Raw genomic sequence first — 22019 nt, 5'->3', positions numbered from 1 at the left:
GGAGACAGAGGCTGGGACCTCGCAACAGGAGATAGAGGCTGGGACCTCGCAACAGGAGACAGAGGCTGGGACCTCGCAACAGGAGACAGAGGCTGGGACCTCGCAACAGGAGACAGAGGCTGGGACCTCGCAACAGGAGACAGAGGCTGGGACCTCGCAACAGGAGACAGAGGCTGGGACCTCGCAACAGGAGACAGAGGCTGGGACCTCGCAACAGGAGATATAGGCAGCTGGAGCCTCAGGACAGGCGGCTGGAGCCGGCGCCTCAGGACATGCGGCTGGAGCTGGCAGATTGGTTCTCATCCCCGAGAACAGAAATGAGGGAGCATTAACAATTTTGGAATGCAGAGAGGAAACAACAGAGGATGGATCAGTAAATTGTCGTGGTCTGCGGAGAGGACAGTCCTGTAAGAAGTGTACATTGCTGGCACAGTAGAGACACAACTTGTTTGTTATTCTGCTCCGTCGCTCCTCTTCGGTCAGATGGGGGCGTGGACCACCTGTGAACTGGGAATTAGTTACCCCATAGTTCTTATTAAACAGCAAATTTGTAGAAGCACAAATAAGAGGTGCTGTTTGCACAGGTTCAGCAGCAGTAAAGGTGGATTGAGACAGACCAGCAGCTTCTGTATTAGGAGAGACATAATCAGAGAGTCTCCTGAGAGGGTCCACAAGTAAAGCGGAAAATCTAGAAAGCTGAGAACGTAGCAAGATAATGTCCATCTGTAAAGTTTGTAGCAGTGGCATTTCCAAGATTGGTGAAACAGGCATGTTGCAAAAAACAAATGAAAAAAGAATTGCAGAAAAAGGTCCCAGAATAAATATCTTCCACACGACTCCTAAGCTGTTTTTTTTTTAGACTGGTTATACTGTCACGGTTCAAATACAAAGTGCAGCTCAGGAGCCAATAATGAGGTGAAAACACACAAAGTTTATTGCTGGAATAACAATCTGATGGTGTAATACTGAATATACAGGAAAATGCAGGAATAAATACTGGGTAGATGGCTGATGTAGGTGGCTGATGTAGGTAAGTGGTAATATGGAGAGATCCCAGATAGCAGGTAAGCAGTGATATGGAGAGATCCAGGCAGCATGAAACCACAAGCACAGCAGACAGTAGGAGCAACAGAATGCAAAAACAGGATGGGACAACAATAACCAGCCCCGAATGCTGGGAGAGACAGGTATAAATGGAACACACCCAGGTGAATGGGATAATGAGTGAAGCATTGTTAACTCCTAAGGAACTAGGAGCAGGCACAATAGCAGCACCTCTGGTGATCAGAGGTACTGTTGCTAACACATAAAATGAACACAAATAATAAAGTCTGATAGTCCAGGAGGCAGGAGCTGCCAGGCAAAGCAGTATGCTGCAGGCAGATCGTGACAATCTTTACATATTCTGGTTACAAGTTGGATTGATTGATTGTTGAGTTAAGTCTTGTTACTTTTCTCATATCATTGTAACCTTTATTTATATTGTGCCTGATGCATTCAACAAACAGTATTTAAAATAAATTAAAACTCATCCACCTATGACCTTTTTTAGATAATAGAAGTGTTTCATTGATTCTCTAACTTTCCCAAACCTCCCCAGTCATGCAAAGTCCTCAATAACACAGTAGACACTTATCCACAGGGAATCTTTCTAAAGTTACCTCCAACAGCTTAGTCCTCCTTAACAATGAAATCTCCATAGAAGAGACTCTCCAAGCTATTAAGTCTATGATATCAGATATGGCACCTGGCCCTCACGGTTTCATCTCCCAATATTATAAATGTATTACTATCCTAAAGGGGTCAGATTTTGACTCCACCACCATGAACGTCAACATCATCACCATTCCCAAATGCAGGCACGTTTATGCAGAAACTACAGACCCATCTCACTGCTGAATGTTGATTTTAAAATGCATGATAAAATTTTGGCTACTGGTCTAAACTTTTTTCCCACCTGATCCAAATGGACCAGGCCAGATTTATTCCAGACTACAGGTATCAGACAACACAAGAAGCATGATCAGTTTTATCCACAATATCCATATCATCATCATGATCAGCTATTTATATAGCACTACTAATTCCGCAGCGCTGTACAGAGAACTCACTCACATCAGTCCCCTGCCCCAGTGGAGCTTACAGTCTAAATTTTCTAAAATACACACACACAGACCGAGAGAGACTAAGGTCAATTTGATAGCAGCCAATTAACCTACCAGTATGTTTTTGGAGTGTGGGAGGAAACCGGAGAAAACCCACACAAACAAGGGGGGAACATACAAACGCCACACAGATAAGGCCATGGTTGGGAATCAAACTCATTACCCCAGTGCTGAAAGGCAGTAGTGCTAACCACTAAGCCACCGTGCTACCTCGGTGGCATATTCAGATGTGCCCTGCCCTTCTGTTGACTGACACCAAAAAAGCATTCAAGCGTATTTCATGGACATTTAAATGTGTTAATTTTTATCATCAGTGGCATGCCTTCTGCAAAAATTATGGCAATAGGCATAATATCTTCTTTCGCAATTCCAATGGCACAAGGCAAGGCTGCCATCTCTCACCATAAATATTTGCATTGCTCATGGAACCCCTTCCTGTAAAAACCTCTTATAACTCTGTCATCTCAAGAATCAACTCTGGCCACTCGGAGCACAAAATCCCACTCAATGAATGTTCTCAGTCGCAAATCCCCAATCATCCTTCCAAAATCTCTGGAAAGCATTAGATTCCTCAATTTCTATATCCTGCAAGACATAAAATCCGCTCTAAATTAAACTGTTCTTTTGACTGGCAAACCCAAAAGCTACAGTACCACAACATATATATACAATAGAACACTATTACCAGCTTTAACAAACTTATTGGCTTTATAGGCCAAAATGAAAACAGACCTCCATTCTTGGGTAGAAGGGGCTTACTGATCTCCTGGTTTGGAATAATCAACTCTATTAAAATGAATATGCTACCCAGGCTCCTCTACTTATTTCAAATGCTATTAGTTCAGGTCCCTCCAAACGCCTTCAAGTTCCTTCAACATTTCACGTCGCATTTCATTTGGAAGGGAAAATGACCTCAGATAAAACTCTCTTACAAAAGCTGACCCAAGGCAAGAGGAGTCTGGCATCCCACACTTTAAAAGTTACTATTTGACAATACAGCTTTTCCATTGTGTACAATAGAATGCTTCTTCACTCTGGTATAACCCATTTCCCTTCAGGTTGCAGTACTCATCCCTCCAGTCCCTTTTTTCATTTAGAATGCAATTTCTAAATTCCTAGAGTGAACTTGTACTTTCCCACAATTTTTGGAACTCCAAAAAGAAGGACTCTCGATTCCAATAAAAAGCTTTTATCAATTTTTGCAGCTCATTCATTGCTATCAAACAACCAATGCATCTCCTGTAAGTGAGTCCCTAACCAGTGAAACAAATATATATTCAGGGTGTCACATTTAAAACCTTCCCTGAAATGCCATTTTCTAAAGCATGCAGTACCTGTAGAAATTAGTGAAAAAGAAGAAGGCGCGCCTCTTTAAATTAATGAAATGTGTACAAGTGAATAAAATCGATTGAGACGGCAGCCAAGGACAATTAAGATCAATGTGTAAGTGTAAGCAGGTGCTGCATGCTTTAGAAAATGGAGATTCAGGAAAGGTTTTAAATGTGACACCCGGAATATATATTTATTTCACTGGCTAGGGTCTCACCTACATGATTTGCCTTAACGTGGCAGGTGAGCTTATATCCCAATATAGCTATACTGTGCACAAAATTCTCCTTTATGTATATGCAGACACATAGTGATTTATACATAGTTTCTTTCTGAGCGCCGGACAACATTTTTCTTTTGTTTGCACAAACACATTGGCCTTATTTGTCCTTGGCTGTCGTCTCAAATGATTTTATTCACTTGTACACATTCTTATGCATGTAACGAAAATATATTCCACTGAATATTTAAAGGATAAAACAATATTATGTTAACAATGCTATAAAGATTAAGTATATTCAAGCTTTGTGTGAGTGCAGGGGGACTCAGGTAAAGTATGTACCACTTTAACCTGGTGTTATGAGCCGCACCTTCTAGAACAAGACTGGTAGAGATCTTCTCCTATAGCAGCCACCTTTCCCCAAGAACTAATACGTTCAGAGGTACTCGGATGCCCCCAGGACTTAGCTCTATAGTAGTAGAAGCTTATCAGGGCAAACCGTAGCGCCGGGTAGATATTACCGGAATACTAAAGGTGGATACCAGAGACAGTCCAAGGGTCGAGGTAAGCAGGATAGCCAGGAGAAGTCAGAGCAAGTAACAAACACAAGTAATCCAAAAACATGCCGAGATCAAAGGGCACGGGAGTTGAAGCAGAGTCCATAGTCAAGCTAGGGGTCACAACAAAGGTCAAACAGAAGTTCAGCAGAGTAACCACAGATCAGGTCAGCAATCCACAACATGAACACTATAACCGGCAGGGAAGCTAAGCCCTCCCTGCCTTAAATAATCAGACTGTCCAATAAGGGCCAAGTACCTAATAAGCCCCAGGAGGCCGCCTAATTAATTTAGGCCAGGCTGTCCCATATCCCGAGATGTGGCACTGCCTGTAATAGCATCCTGACCGTTGCCATGACAGCCGAAACACAGGTGAGAGCGGGTGATGGGGACTGAATGGGTTAGATAATTAAAATCTATATAGTTGTCAGGCAAATAACGTAAACAGAAAACTATATAATGACCACATCAGAAAATACTATGTCCGCCTCCCATACTTCTTAAATAAAAAAACAGGGACCAGGCCTTCTGTCAACATGACTGCTTTCACCCTTTAGAAAAAAACTCTGCTCCTGAACTTTCCACCTAACTTACCATTGTAGTAACCCAGGCTGAATTAATTCATTGATGTTTGAATATACCCACCTTATCAAATAATTCATTTGTGAGGATTATTATTAGTATTATTATTATTATTATTATTATTACCATCATTTATTTATATAGAGCCACTGATTCCGCATCGCTGTACAGAGAACTCACTCAAATCAGTCCCTGCCCCATTGGGACTTACAGTCTACATTCCCTAACATACAGATAGATAGATACAGACAAACAGACAGACACACAGACTAGGGTCAATTTTGTTAGCAGACAATTTTTGGAGTGTGGGAGGAAACCGCAGCACCCGGAGGAAACCCACGCAAACACGGTGAGAACATAGAAACTCCTCACAGATAACGCCATGGTCAGGAATTGAACTCCAGTACTGTAAGGCAGACGTGCTAACCACTTAGCCACTGTGCTGCCCATATTGATGACCACTTAAGCAATACAACAAAGAAATCACAGTGAAACACATCTTAAGCAGTCAGAAAAGCTCTGTAGTAACACAAAATTATAATGTAATAAATAAAGAGTCTTTGAAGACTCTTGTACTTGTAATTTTATTACTTCATCCCTCAGCTACATTAAAAAAAAAAATATCCATTTGGTATCACTGTATTCACTAAAACTAGCTAATTGCATTGTGGGGTACATTTAAGGCTCTGTATTAATTACATAAAAGTAGCTATTAGAACAAACATGAAAAACGGTATGTTTTACCAAATTCCCTACTGTCCCCTAAGTAATGCATAGAAAATAAAATTTGTTCAAATGTGCTACCAAAAAAAGTAAAAAAAAAAAACAACATAAAACTTGTTCAGACAGACTAGGAAGCAAAAAATGATATTCCCTTGTGTCACGAACATGCTCCCAGCTGCCGTGACTTTGGGGTGTTTGCTGTATGAGGTCACACACGATTTCAGCCCGCAGTCTCTCTCACATATCACACAGGTTCTAGACCTACGGAATCGCCCCCAAACACAGCGCTCTCACACCCCCAGACACTTCAAGGTTCAGCCACCACCTATTGGGTACGGGCAATAGGACCACAATATATTGTCCCACACTGGCACACAGGCTTCTAGTTCCACAAACTAGCAAGACTCACACCAGCACACACAGGGTTAACTCTTCACACCTCCAGACTGTTACACAAATGTAACTACAAGCACACACAGCTTGTTAAACAAATGTATCAACAAATCTAACACAGGGTAACCTGGACAAGCAATCTCTTCTAAACAGGCTATGGATTCTTTGGAGTATCAAGGACGCAACTTATTAAATTGTAGATTTAATATACAAAAAGTACAGGGCATACAGATAACAAAAATAAGGAATAACAATTAATAAATTTGACATAACAAGCAAAAACTGTTTAAAATAAAAAGGATTACATTCAGATTTGCACTTACATGAATTGCATCTGGCCAAGGGGAATTTGGCTAGGAAGATGGACAGCTTATCAATGTAACTTGATTTCCCCAGAAGTCTGACACTTTATCCCTCCAGACACAGGTTTTTAAGCAAACTCAAATGGGACGGTATTCACGGGGGCAGTGTTTAATGCTAATCGGGGGTTGTGTCCTAGGACACTTTTTCAAACCAAATTTACATGTTGCCTGATTTACTTACCAATTCTACTATGTGATATATTTTTCCTGGACAGCGTTACATGGATCCAATTTTATCATTAATAAATTCCCTATGACTTTGTCCATCTTTTCATATCAAACATGCCTAAGTACAGGGCATTCGCAGAGCTTACACTCCTTTTCTTCATTTCTCTGTGGGGCAGAATTCTTAATTTAACATATGAGCTGCCCTTCATCATGCTATTGAGGAATATGTGGTTGATCACTACTTTTATTGATTTTAAGTGGCATATTTTAAAACTGAATTCTTTTTGTCTATACAGTATTACATATAGGCTATGTTAGCACATGGCCTCATTGAGCCAGACCATATGCTGAGCAGTACCTAAAAGTCTATTCAAGTGTCACAAATAGTCTAGATCTCACCCCGGGAGTCCTTTGAACTGCCCTCAGGTGACACTTCTATCTGTTCACACTGGGGTGTGCAAAGCCATCAAACACAATTACATCAGATTCTGTGGGGTAAATGTATGAACCTCCGTATTCTTCAACTCCGGCGAGTTCAGCATCTTCAGCGCTTAAATTTAAAGCGGTGCTGCCTTGTAAAGGGAAGTCTCCCTTTACAAGGCAGCGCCACTTTAAAATTAAGCGCTGAAGACGCTGAACTCGCTGGAGTTGAAGAATCCGGAGGTTCATACATTTACCCCTGTGTCTTTAACTGTTACACTAACTTATCAATGGATTCATTTGATACAACCTATTTACACTGCAGTTATGAATTATCCCTTATAAATAACTGCAAGCTCTCTATGTTCACGACACCTTGTAAATTGATACATCTTAAAAAGTGCAGTATAGCCTGATCATGAAGGGGCAAACATCTATCTCAATGGACATAGCACATTCATACACATAAGGCATTCTTCCTGGATTGTTCTAGGGCAATGTTAAACACTTCAGGGGCCGCATGGCCTTCAACCTTCAAAAGGGACGCATTTTACCCTTAATTTTAGTAATAAGTTAAAACTATACATTTTATCAAAGAAAGAGACACCTATCTGTAATAATAAATCAGCAGGCATTTTAAATAAGTGTTAACAGTTATAAAAAACAAATCTAACAATAAAGCAGGAAGGAGCTGCGTGCTACAAGTGAAGGTTCAACGGGCCATATGCAGCCACAGGTCTGCCTGTCGCCCATCAATGTTCTAGGGAAAAGCATCTGTGAATGCTACTATTTGTGATTGTGACTTGTGACGTGAGCGATGACATATCAGTAGCCTGGCCTCTGACTATACTAATCTTCACTTCTATTCAGTGCACACATGGTTAATATACATCATTCTTAGTTATTCTTATAGCCTTATCACAATCTTCTGAGTCCAATAGATTTGCATAGGCTTTTTCCATCGTGCAAATTGCACACTTGTTTACATCTCCCCCTTCATCGTCATCATGGTTTATTTGTAAGGCGCCACACATCAGTAGCGCCAGACAGTCATCTTACATGTAACACCCCCTTGTGTATTAAGCGTTGTGAGGGTATATATATATATATTGAACCACGCAGATGCTTCTCACCTTGGTACTTGGTTTTCAGTGCCTCCACCCGAATCTCTGCTTTCTCTTCTGGGGGGTGTTCAAAAGATACACCAGGGGAAGATTCGGGAAACCCCCTGCCCAGTATTAACACTCTGTGACAAAATGTGTGCTGCAAAAGCCAGCCAGGCACATTTATTTAAATGGAAATCCTAAATGCAGCTTTGTAATTTTATAGAAAAATATACTTTGGTATAATTTGAAATAATAGTGCAAACAATACAATACAGTAATAAAACAAGTGTGGATGAAAGTGGCGCACCACTTCTTACTATGCACACCAAGTTAACACAAAAACTCGCAATAAATCAATAACAGCATACAATATAATATAATATATAACAATATAACCATTAACTGTCACAGCTTTATACACATGAAAAAATATATCAGATATCTTACTTGCTCCTGATACTGTGAATATCTTGCAGGGTGAATTTATATATTTTCCCTTATAGCCCTACAATGTACTGCCAAACACACACAGCAGTATTCAAACACACCACACAAATAGAGCAGTGCACTGCAAGTTGGGGCCCTTCTGTATGTATGCAGCATGGCATGGAAACATCATGTGTCCAGTTTGCAGATTTTGGAGATCTTTAAATCACTTGCAGTGAGGTACAGCAGTCACAGTATGCAGACCCTCCTCTAGCAACAACTGTAAAATCCTTTCTAATTTGTATCCTGGGACTTGTAGTTCCACAAGTGCTGATTAGACACACACTTGGTGCATATTTACCTGCCCACCCATCTATCCCTAACTCTTCAGCCCTTGTGGCCAGATATAGTCCAAACCCCACTTGAACAACAACAGATAGATAAAAATAACCAGTAACTTATCTGCACCAGTGTGTCACAGGTCTGAACTTGATTATACTCCAAGATGGCTGACTTGTAAAATGTCCTTCTTCAGAGATGCATGCAAACCTCCTCCTACAGCTTCAAACTGTGGCTTCCAGCAGGTTCTGTTCAGAACTGCACCGAGCTTTGATATCTCTGCAGACTGCTCTCTCTGCTCAGATCACTCATCCAGTGCCCTTCTGCCTAGGGTCACCTATCTGAACTGGTCACACAGCTCAGTCTCTCCCAGGATGCTCCTCTCTCCCTCTCTCTCTCCGCCCTCTGGTTTCTCAGTCTTCTTAGGCTCCGCCCCCTCTTCATAACAGCTTTCTGGGAGATGTAGTTCCTTCTCCTTGACTGGTAAATAGCTATATGCATCTCTTTTCTTACTGATGCAATTGTGATTATTAGCCCCTGGGTGCTCAAGTCCAACTGCAGCATCCCCAGGGGTTGCATACAGATATAACAAACATGAGTATAATAAATAATATAATGACAGATAAAGCGTACATAAACTAAACTCAATATTTCTACACATGTCATTTACCATATAAAGTATGTGTTAAAATCCATAGACAATACATTTGCTTGCTATCTCAACTGGTGTACTTTTTACAGCGCATTAACAAAAAATATTTGTTTGCCTCCATTTGTCATTAGTGCCATTTGGGAATAATACTAAGTATACATTGGTGTTTGCCACAAATTTTTTATTGCATATTAAAATACACAATTAATACTCAGGCCTTCCTCCAGCCCCAACATAAAAGTAATAGTATTCCCATTTAATAAACCTTTTTCCCTCCCTCCAGACAGCCCCTGCAATAAATTAATCACATTTACGTATAATATGCCTATTTCCAGCAACCGTCACTGCGATTCAATAATTCATATTCACATTTAATAAATAGACTTCATGCTCCTCAAACTCAGCCCTGCATTCAATTAATAGCGTCCAAACCACCCCATCTTAAATTAATAGTCCTCACTATAAAATTAAATTGCCCCATCTTTACCCTACAAAGAAAATAGCACCCATTATTTAGCCACCACCTACCACACACACATTACATTTCCACAAGCCCGTTGTGCCATCACACACACATTACTGTGCCCCTTCATCACCGTGCCCCTCCTTATGATCACACTACGCCCTCCATGCTGCTTTTGCTCCCCCCTTCTCCTGGCCCCCCTTCATCACCCTGTGCCTTGCTGCTTTTGCTCCCCCCTTCTCCTGGCCCCCCTTCACACTCTGCCATGCTGTCTGTGCTCCCCCTTCTCTCTGCCATGCTCCCCCTTCACTCTGCCATGCTCCCCTTCTCTCTGCCATGCTCCCCCTTCACTCTGCCATGCTTCCTCTTCTGTACCATGCGCCCCCTTCTCTGTGCCATGCGCCCCCTTCTGTGCAATGCTCCCCCTTCTCTGTGCCATGCTCCCCCTTCTCTGCCATGCTCCCCCTTCTCTGCCATGCTCCCCCTTCTGTGCCATGCTCCCCCTTCTCTGTGCCATGCTCCCCCTTCTGTGCCATGCTCCTCCTTCTGTGCCATGCGCCCGCTTCTCTGCCATGCTCATCCTTCTGTGCCATGCTCCCCCTTCTCTGTGCCATGCTCCCCCTTCTGTGCCATGCCCCCCTTCTCTGTACCATGCTCCCCCTTCTCTGCCATGCTCCTCCTTCTATGCCATGCTCCCCCTTCTCTGCCATGCTCCCCCCTTCACTCTGCCACTTACCTTTTCTATTTGCTTCTTCCTTTTCTTGTCTTCTGTCTTGCCGGTGCTCCTCACTGAACGTCGGGCGTGATGACGTCACGCCCGACATTCAGTGCAAACGGAGCCAGCGCCGCGGTCACGTTTTTTTTTTAAAGTTTCTCACTCCCCCACCAACGAAGAGGGGAGCGATTCAGGGTCGGGGCCTACCGGTGGATAGCCCGGTCCCCCGATGGGCAAGTCCGAACCTGGGCACCTGTCTCCATCCTGTCTAGAACAAAATCACCTTCTTCCCTTTGCCCACGATGAGGAAATTGCTAGACAGTCTACCTGCAACATGGAGACGGACAGTAGTTCCCCATCTGAAGAACTGCAAACAGATGACATACCGCCAAGTGGAAAAGTAAATGAAACATAAAACATTGTAAATGCTTACATTTTTTATTCTCTTAAATGAACCACACAATAGAGATTGCAAGCATACAATGCTGCTGTCCAAACATCACATAATATAATTCTGCCATGGCACAGCACCCTCACTATTAAAATATTGTATATAGGCCTCCCTCTTTAATTTTGCCATGTGACTGCCATTTCTCATCTGGCCTGACTCTAGTGGTAGAAAATAGAAAATTACCACCGCAGCAGGTAATCGCTATTCCAATTAATTAATTCTCTTTGAAGGATAATTATCTCCCCAATAGTATTTCGATCAGATGGTACACCCACACATAAATATACATATTATCAAAAAAGAAGAGAAGAAAAAAGAAAGAAAAGAAAAAGAATTGTGCTAATTGGGGCACTCAGCAATCTAGTTATAATAAAATCAAAATATTTATTGATACATGTAAAAGTGTATTACTTCCCTACCCATTCGATTAGTGAAATATTTAAAATACAATAACAGTGATTAAAGTGCAATAGTGAAATAAAATAGCAAAATTTGCTACTTGATGTATATCTGGTTTCCTTGACAAAGTGAGTAGCGTAACGCGCTACTGAAACGATCTACTCAAATAATTATTGATTTCCAAACAAATCATATTTTTTACCAAGACTCCTAACGGAAAAGGGCTTCCATGCTAGCGTATATGATTGTGTGGCAGGGTTACCTTGTATGAATGAATTACCTTGTATGAATGAATTTAAAAGACAGGATTCTCTATAAAAATAGGGCAAAATTACTCAGAATATACTATCAAACAGCATAGGCAAACTGAGGGGTGGGGGGTTTCTTAGTGCCTGGAAACCCCCTCCAAGCCTGGGGCACTGTATAATTGAGGTGGCTGGCCCCTGGCCCCGCTTCGCACAGCTCTGCTTGAAAAGGGAGAGCTGCGTGCACCTAACAGTAGTGCACGCAGCATTGCCCATGTATATTATAGGGATAGGAAGAGTTGGAGAGCAGCCAAGCACTGTCTATAATTATAGCCACTCCCCCATGCATGCTGGTCATGCCCACTGGTGGCATGGTGTGGAAACTCCCCTCTACAGATCCTGCGTTTGCCCCTGAACAGCTATACAATAACGAAAGCTGTTAGTTTGCCTCTTAGTGCTTTTATCACATATTAACCTAGTCTCTATGAGTGTGAATAGTTGAATTGCTCTTTACAAAGGGAAGACTCCTTAATTGACAATCAATTAATATCGAGTCATTTTGTATCAAGTGTATAAAGATTATGATTGTCTTAAGAATATACTCCTACTTATAAATCCTCAGTAATATCTGTTAAGGAGAGACAATATATATAAGCATATAAATGTGACTTTGTATTTGATTAGTAAGACTGGGTTTATACTGAGTCAATTATGTAGGGATTGCATCTATGCTCTCAGTCATGAGCATGACCCCATAATAATTATTCAGTATACAGCTATCCTGTTCCTCATAGTAATAGGACCGCTAACAAGGAAGCCATTATAATAAGAAAGCCAGACAATCTGTTCTCTTTATCATAGTAAGGAGGCAAGTTATAATAAGGACACCACAACAACAATCAAGCTAGACAAGTTGTTATTTTTATTATAACAAGGAAGTGAGTTTTTATTGGAGTAGCTTATTGACAATATATATAATTTTGATTATCATGGAACTCAATATAAGAATTAATTGATATATATCAAGTAGCGAGGCATAGCAAATTTTGCTATTTTAATTCACTATTGCACTTTAATCACTGTTATTGTATTTTAAATATTTTGCTATTCGAATGGGTAGGGAAGTAATATACTTTTATATGTATCAATAAAGATTTTGATTTTATTATAACTAGATTGCTGAGTGCCCCAATTAGCACAATCCTTTTTCTATTCTTTTTTGATAATACTGACTCTAGTGTCAACACAACAACTTCCGCTACTTCTATATTGTTGTCCATATTGGTATGTAGACTGCACATAGTGTGGCTTTTACGTCTAAGAAAGTTGTGTAGGACACAACTAGCCATCACTACTTTGTCCAACTTGTCTTGGCGTAGATTTATAGCTGAATGAAAAATTCTGAACCTGTTGCTCAAAATACTAAACACATTTTCCACAATGCACCTAGCACTTGACAACCTATAATTAAAGTTCTTTCTTTCTGTTGAGAGATTGCATTGTGTGTAAGGTTTCAATACATTATTGTGTAACGCAAACACTTCATCTGCCATAAAAACAAAGTTTCTCATGTAAAGGAGTCTGCTAGAGCAGATGTGCCAACATCTGACACCTTCCCATTTTTCCAATGTCCACAAATAGGAATTCATAGTTGGCATCCACTATAGCTATTAAATAATGCTGAAGAATCCCTTATAGTTGTAATAATAGGATCTATGTTTGAGGGTGGCATCATTCATACATGTTTGCCATCAATAGCACCACAACAGTTTATAAAATTCTAAAGATTTTCAAAATCTTCTGCAATAACTTGCCATTGCTCTACCGTTGCAGGAAACTAAAAGACAAAGATTGTTTAAATGTTAAATTGGCACATGCATGTAATGTTATACTCGTTACTTTACAATTTGTTTTCATTACACAGCCCGTTGTCCTATCTGAAACAGTAATCTCTGATATGGCAGAGTAAAATGTGTGGCGAAGAGACTTATAAGTCATACTTCTCCTATAGGGAAATAGGTACAAAAACCCAGCTAGTCTACAGGAGCAGGCTACAGACAGGGTAACATTTTCCCTGGTCTCCTCTTTCAGCACATAAATACACAGGTGTTTGTAATTGATGTGTTGTTTGCTGTGGTTGATTTGTAGTGCTGGGGTGGAGGATAAAAACACTGTTTGTATTTGTGGGCTGGGTCACCGATGCCAGTTAGTGGTTGGTTAATAGTGAGGGAACTACTCTATAGCCAGATGTAGGGTTTCGGGAGAAATTGTTATAAAAATGCTGTTTATGATATCCTGACATTTCGCAAATAAACAGCAAGATTGTTTCAGCAGTGCAGTGTTTGCCGTACTTTATCACACATGATACACCTATGCATGCCAGCCAGCTGACACTAGACAGCCAGGACATGATAGATGTGCCAACACAGCCACAAGGTGGTCAAAGGAGGAAAAAAAAAAAGAGTATGTGATCTCAAGCATAGTGATGTGCTAACAGATTAAATTGTAGAGTGCTGTTCCAAATACCTCGACAAGGTGACTTCGATCTGCTAAGAGCAACGCTTGCAAGCAAAATGAGAAGTGCTAGCAGACTAATGCGCATACAGATGGAACGGTTGGTGTATGGCGTAAATTTGTATGGCAGCCAGGGAGGATCTGCCACCAGACACTGTTTTAGCAACATCCAACAACACACAGGAGCAAGGACATTTCAGACATGCACCATCATTTACATTTCGGCCACTCCACATGCAACATCCAATTATGGGAAGACAATCATTTACCCCGCAACTCTACATGACTTCCACACCTATGGGCACAAGTATGCAAGAGTATACAGGGAGTCCATCCCCAATGGAAAACAGTGACATTTTGCACTATGAACAGCTGTGAACCACTTAATTGTTTTTATTGTATTGCACCATTTGTATATAATCTGTATACTTACTATTTTAATAAATATATATATATATATATATATATATATATATATATATATATATATATATATATATATATATATTTTATTTATTTTTTTAATTAAAAAAACCCCAGAATATTTCTTTTACCAACCTTCATATGCTGACCATGCAGAAGTTGAACTATTGCATCACAGGTCTCAGGTATGATCAAACCCAGATCTTGCAGTGAGATTCCTGTGCCATATTTGAGATCTGCCAGTGTCCTTCCTGTGGCCAAAAATCACAGAGTAGCAACCAGTTTCTATCAGTTTCCTTGAATGGGTGTCCTCCTATTGGATGAGAGTGGTGACTAGTTGGAGCAGCTCCTGTAATGTGGTCTCATTCATCCTCAGGAAATTCCTGAAATCATCAGGTTTGTTGCCCTGTATTTCCTGTAGCAGGGGCATATGAGAAAAGGAGTCGCTCCTCTGGAACCACTGTTTGGTCCAACAAGACCGATTCTTTCTTCTACTTTCCCTCCAGGACCTGTGCTTGCAGTCTTCTTGACAAGTAGCAAAAGACCACGAGCTTACTGTAGTTCAACAGTACCCAATATATTAAAAAAAATTGTTAAAGTACAGTAGCGAACGAACGTACACTATACACCAGTGGATCCCAAAGTTTCACAGTTCAACGCACCCTTGGGGTTGTCATAATTTTTTCAAGGTACCCCTAAGCCAAAATAATTACCAAATAGTTCCCTGCTTTGCTTACCACAAGCCCTGGCGGAGGCATCTCTGTGAGATCGCTGAGGCACCACAGGGAGCCGCGGCGCACAGTTTGGGAACCACTGCTATACACAAGAATGAATGACAATGACGTATTACCTATTCCTGAATCTGAGTTTCTGGGGGTTTTCGGTGATGTTTAGTCCTTTATTTAAATTTATTTGGCATATCGCTGCAGACAAACTATATATTGTTTCAGTGTGTATGGAATCGCAATGATTTGCCTGCCAAAAATCTCTGCCCGGACGGATGGTCGTGCATAAATTGTTTAAAACGTATATAGTATGTACACATAAATTGACCGAGCGATCGAACCTTCAGTCGTAGGTACAATCCTTGTAGATAACACATTGGTCGGAACATTCTTCAGTGTGTACTTACAGCTGAAATTGGTCTCTCAATGATAAATAGGCCCCTAAGATGAGATCCATCAAAGGTCAGTTTTGACCAAGTCTCCTATTTTTTAGTGATTTACATGGCGAATTGCATTTCAACTAATTTATTGGCGACTTGCAATTCATCTAAACTATTGAATGCAAATCAACATGTAAATCTCCACTTTTTCAAACTTCTAAAAAAATGTCTTTATACATCTCACAATGATATAAATCATTGAGTTTTGCATTGTGAAGTGTAAACCAGGGGCGATCTATTAAAGGGTGATTTGAAAAATTGAAGTGGAAATCCTTAATAATAATTTTACTTGTTTCAGACAAACAAGATTTCCCACTTATTTCAATGGACAATACATTTCAATGGGCGCAAAAACCCAATAGAAATAAATAGGAAAACGCAGCACTAAATATTTTTTTTCAAAAAAGATTAAATACTATTGTGGAACTACTAGTCCAGACAACGCTAGAGCAATTCCGCAATAGTATTTAGTTGCTTTGGTGCTATCCCTGTTTTTTTCAATGGGGCTGGAGGTCATTATCAGCTCAGTGAATTACAAGCCGCTAGAATGAAAACAATGCTTGTGATTGGCTGAGCTATTCCCAATAGTTTCTATGGGCAATGCTTTTCAGTGAGCTTTCTGCACCCATTGAAATGCTTTTTTTAAAAAAACATGAATGGGAAAAACTGACTTTCCTCAGCAGAATAAGATATCCCAAAATTACCTGAATTAAAAATAAATACATTTTAATAGCTTGGAGATTTTAGTGGCTGCATTAGCTATGGAGGGGAGAGGGGTGAATGAGCTGTTACAGGGAGGTGAGAGGAGGGGCCTGATTCATCAAGGCTTGCATTCTGAGCGCAACCCGCATTTAGTATTATAAGCACGGATTTAGGCTTTTTGCGCACTCCAAAATTCATCAAGGCACGGATCTCAAGATATGTGTGCTTCTAAAATTAGAGGCAGGTCTGTTGTGCTCTACTACACAAAAGGCTGCAGGATACGTCCAATACCTATGTGGATCATAAATTTGCCAAAGAACACACAGGAAAAACAAATATTGAATTAATGTCACCTGTTAATAATATAGGCATTAATGATAAAACTGTTAAAAAACTGTTTTCCATGAATAACATTTATTAGCATGTTGTCAATGTCTACTGAAAATAAAATAAATTTTTACAGTTGCTCGTGATTGTAAACACATGTTATAGCATGCATAAGAGACTGTCATCACTACCGATCAGGACTTAGTCTAGCCCTTTAGCTGGAAAAAGATATAAATTATATATATTTATTCACATAATTCTTCTATAAATCTTCACCGAACCATACAAGTATAACCGTATTCTCTACATGCTCAGACAAGGGTAATATGCCTTGTCTTATGCAGAAAAAAGGGCTGTACAAACATAACCTTTTAAAACATGTAATGCCTCAGTAAATGTGCCTTTAATGGAAATGTGAATGGCAAATAACAATGCATTGATACACAAGGCAAATTTACTTCTGTTTTCTAATTTAACATAAAAATATATAGATGCCTCAACAGAATTATGTACTCATAAAATGAACCTTACTACTTTCAAAACATAACAAGACATGAAAAACTCTAATAAAACTAAGAAATACAAACGCACTTTCTTCCTGCTGTTTAGTTACTTTTAAGACAATATGAGAACACAATCTTACCTGGATACAACTGAAGACTTCCCTGGAATTTGTAGTCTTGCGGAAAAAGGAACAAAAAAACTAGTATAAATATTGTTTCCAATAAAAGAAGCACCCATGGTAGGCGTCCTCTCAAGGTGTCTGAATATCTTGGTGGCATTTTTCAATGTGTCACAGGGGAAAAAAAAAAATTCTTTGCTCTGCAACTACCAAACGCATATGAGAAGGAGTGAGGCTGATGGGTGTAACCAAATGATGAGAGGTCTTATCTTGTTGCAGGCTTTAGAATTATCTGTGTGCCATATTTTGTCAACAACTGACTTTTCAGATAAACTTGGAAAGGAAGAAAAGTAATTGAAGTAAGGCTCCTGTATAACCCAGCAATTGGTTCTTGTAGTTGCCTTTTTGTCTTTTCAATGTCTGTAGTAAATGAAAGAGAAAATGTGTAGAAATTCATAATAGAAACGCCTAATTTCATGAAACTATCATTAACTTTATAGGGAAAAAAAGGCCTTTTTATATATTTAGGATAATGTAACCCCTACTGTAAATAATAAGGATATTAAAAGTCACTGATGAGTTCTGTGACAATATAAAGAACACAGGTCGCCCTATGATCTATTTTGCACATTTTGCAAAAAATCAACTAAAATTCAGTTGTCCTAGTTATGCTCTTAGGGGGGTTTCTGGGCATCGGTACCACCTCAACTCACCTTGCTAGGTCTTGAATCAGTGAGTAAATATCATTCTACATTAATAAAGTTATAATAGTATCTGCAAAAGGAGGCAGAAGCCCCTCATACCTTCAGCCTTGTGCCTTTGCAACTCTGTCAGTCAAAATGTCTTCCTTACTTCTCTTCCCCTTTCCTTCACTTTCCTTTTCCTTCCATTCCCTCCCTTTCTCCTTCCTGTCAACATAGCAACTAATTGACACAGGAGTCATAACAGCATGTAGAAGAATTTAAAGTAATTAAATTTAAGACGATTCATACTTCACAATAAGTCAGATACAACAGGCCAAAACCTGGGTATTACAAGGTCAAAAGGATTTTGATGATTTAGTAATGGAGACGCCCTCTGCCATGGGTGAACCTTCTCTCCTCTGAGTCTTCTCTTGATTGCGAAGTGCACAACTTGATGTGATCATGGTGAACCACACTCAGATTTTTAAAACATAATTATTTGATTAAAATGTTACAACAAGAATAAAATGGCAAATAATTATTTCGCTAATTTCACATAACCTTCAACAAAGTGTATGACGAATAAATGAATATATGACTTTTTTTTTTTTTTAGTTTTCAAATATTTTATAAACAGAAAAAACCAGGGGGAGGATACAGGAAAGAGAAAGGGGGGAGGGTTAATTCAAAATACAAAATACCTCTTAAAATGGACATGTCACTGGATTCTTCCATACATTTGCAATACATAAAACTTTAAGCATTGTGATAATCAGGAAGTAATAAAGGGTGTGGTACTAGTTGCCGATGATGGACATTCTTACAACAGTTACAGCGACAGTAACATGTCGTTTGCTGTAATTCTGGCATCTAGGAAATCCAGACTTCATGCAAAAGTGACAGAGAAGAATTTTGGCAAGGCTGCTATAATCCATGACAGGAGAACATGCTGTCACTTAAAATGGCGCCAGTTACATTGCTGCTATTAAGGGGGCAATGCGAGGACCCGGCGTCTGTATTATGTCCAACCCTTGTTAAAAAACATTGTAGAGCCGTTGGGTCCTCGCATTGTCCCCTTAATATGTAACTGTCACCATTTTAAGTGACAGGACTGTAAGTGCCGACATGTTCTCCTGTCGCGGATTAAAGCAGCCTTCCTGGAAATTCTTCTCTGTCACTTTTGCATAAAGTCTGGATTTCCCTGATGTTGGAATTACAGCAATCGACATATTAATTTCGCTGTAACTGTTGTTGGATTTTCAGTCGTCACAGTATTGACTGCCACTGGTAATAAGAGGGGGTGAAATCTAAAAAGAGAAAAAGGGGTAGAGGAAAAGGTGGAAGTCACTGCTGTTACAAAAAGATTAGAGAGAATAGGTTAATCATGTAATGGAGGAGAGGCCTCGTATTACTCATTCTAATGGCCACATTAGTTGGAGTGTTATATATATGATGCTAGAAATAATATCCATGTGGTAGACTTACCAGATCTTATTGATAATGGAAAGGGGTGCAGGTGTCTCTGCTGTGCAAGGCCACCAGGGGGAGCAAAGAAAGAAATAATCTATCCAGGGAACAAAGTGCCTCTCTTAAGAAGTATGAACATATCAGTTGTAGACCTTTAGGGAGAGTGTGAGAGTCCGAGATCTCAGAGAATCATATGAGAACAAAACATCCTATCTCCTGGTATCCTGCAAAGCAACCACCCCAAGAAAATCTAACAGGCAAATAATCACATAAAGAGCAAAAGACAGGAATTTCACATGTACAAAAAGAGCTAAAACTATTTTTTTAAGGGGAGTTAAATAAACTTGCACAGAGTCAAAACATATAAATGGTCAAGGAGAGGCCTAATGTCCTTAAATGGTTAGAAACCCAGAAATTATAACATATAAACTATGCAAATTCTAAATGTAAGCCATCTAATCGGGTAGTGAAGAGCAGCAAAGCATTGAATAAGCAAGTGGATAACAAAAAGGGTTTCGTAGTCTAAAAGCCAATGATTGCAATAAAAGATAATCAAGTGATGGACCACTCCGCGTTTGGGGGCCCTTTCCAGGAGGATAACGAGGAGAAAGTGGAGGCCTCTGAGGGTTCGATGAGCTTTAATTTCCAATACTTTAGCACCCTAATGGTGCCAGAGTACTCCTTATATAGGGATCTCAATTACAGACCCAGTGGTCAGGGATATCATTAACTGCCACCGAGGACAGGAGAATCACATCCTATTGTCTGGCAATGGGGCACTCATTCGTGAAGGTTCCTGGGCCAGCCGGGCCAGGGACAGAAGGCAGCTATCCCTGAGCAGTGGGTGGAGTGCAGAGATGGAGTCTGACAGTACTCCCTCCCTTCCTACTCATCGGAAGAGAGCCTCAAGCGCCTCTTTCTATGAATTTTTCTTTTAATCTAACCAAGAGACAAGAAGCATGGAGATCTTCTTCATAAACCCAGGATCTCTTTGTGACCTTTCCAATGAACCAGATACTGAACCTTTCCTTGGGAGTTTCAAGAGTCCAAGATATGTTTCATTTCATATTTATCTCCAGAAACAATCTTGATAGAAGATAGCCCAGAGGGTTCCTTGAAGAACTCATTAAGGACTAGGGGTTTTAATAAGGAGAGATGGAAGAAGTTATGGAATTTGGGTGAAGGGGTAACTGTAGTTTATAGGAGACTGGATTAATGTCCTGGGTGATGTGAATGAGACCAATGAAGAATGGAGCCAGTTTCATGGAAGGTACATGGAGTTTCAGGTTCCAAGTAGACAGCACAGGAAGATACCTAGGTCGCTGATCGGCAGACTGTTTATACCGCAGGGAAGTCCTGGAGAGTCTGGTTTGAGTCTGAGTCCAGATACAAGAAAAAACATGTGTCACCACATCTACAGCAAAGACCGAAGAGTCAGAAATAGGAGTGAAAGTAGGTAGGAGCAAATGTTTACCAAAAACTGTGAAGAATGGCGAAATACCAGCATACCTGTAAACTTATGGAGGTGGTTGTTATGGGCGAATTCTGTCCAGGGGAAGAGATCACTCCAAGAGGATTGGTGCTCAGAACAGTAGTAGTCAAGGAATAATTCCAAGTCTTGATTGACCCACTCGGTTTGGCTCTTGGTCTGTGGATGGTGTCCCAAAGAGAATTTCAGGTTTATCCCTGTAAGAGCTCTTACCTGCCCGTGATCCAACGATGTCAACCGTACTTCCGGGTTCGCAGTGAAGAGGATCACGTGACTTCTCAGCGGGGATTTCAAATAAAAAGGAGGATCTCACGTCCATCTGTGTCAGATCAACAGGTTAGTCCTCCTGACTCTGTGCATGTGTGTTCCAGCATCTCACTCTTGGCTGTTTATCCCGTGTACCAGACTTGGTTTCCTTGTTAGTTGCTCCCGTGGATTTCCCTGTGTACCGCTGCCATCTGACCTGTGTACCGAACCCAGCTTGTGACCAGACTACTCTCCTGCTCAGTCCTGTGTAACGCTGGCATCTGACCCATGTACCGAACCCGGCTTGTGACCAGACTACTCTCCTGCTCAGTCCAGTGTGCCATCTGTCATCTGAGCAGTGATTTTGCATCGCACCCCTCAAAGTACCTCTGATTTCTATTCACATTGTCACATTCACCTGTCCCGCTCACGTCTAGGGGCCAAACCAGGGGCCGCGACCTGCAGTCCCTTTGCAGCCTAGCCCATCCCACCTTGCAGTGGTACTTGGTGAAGACCAGGGGGCTGTTAGACTCCGCGCCTTGCTAGGCCTGCACAACTCTAGACTGAGTGTACCCCCGAGTGTAACAATTCCCAAGCTTCTACAGAACTTGGCAACGAACTGCACACTGTCTGAGATGATCTCACGAGGGGAGACGAAAGAAGTTT

General features: G+C 40.6%; 1 protein-coding gene across 2 annotated transcripts in view; it reads right to left on the bottom strand.

Moving 5' to 3' along the window:
- The window catches only part of LOC142138576 (blood group Rh(D) polypeptide-like), a 75506-nt gene extending 57645 nt beyond the window's left edge, over window positions 1-17861 (bottom strand). Inside the window, exon 1 of one of the 2 annotated variants that reach the window (XM_075195348.1) lies at window positions 17490-17861. In XM_075195348.1, coding sequence (XP_075051449.1) covers window positions 17490-17628 — 139 coding nt within the window. In that variant the 5' untranslated portion in view covers window positions 17629-17861. The remainder of the gene's footprint in view (window positions 1-17489) is intronic. The other variant, XM_075195349.1, reaches the window with a different exon arrangement.
- Between the last annotated feature and the right edge of the window lie 4158 nt (window positions 17862-22019).

This window comes from Mixophyes fleayi, chromosome 2 (assembly GCF_038048845.1).
Source record: "Mixophyes fleayi isolate aMixFle1 chromosome 2, aMixFle1.hap1, whole genome shotgun sequence".
NCBI lineage: Eukaryota > Metazoa > Chordata > Amphibia > Anura > Limnodynastidae > Mixophyes > Mixophyes fleayi.
The sequence above is the reverse complement of the archived record's forward strand: the minus strand, read 5'-3'. Positions and strand labels throughout refer to the sequence as shown.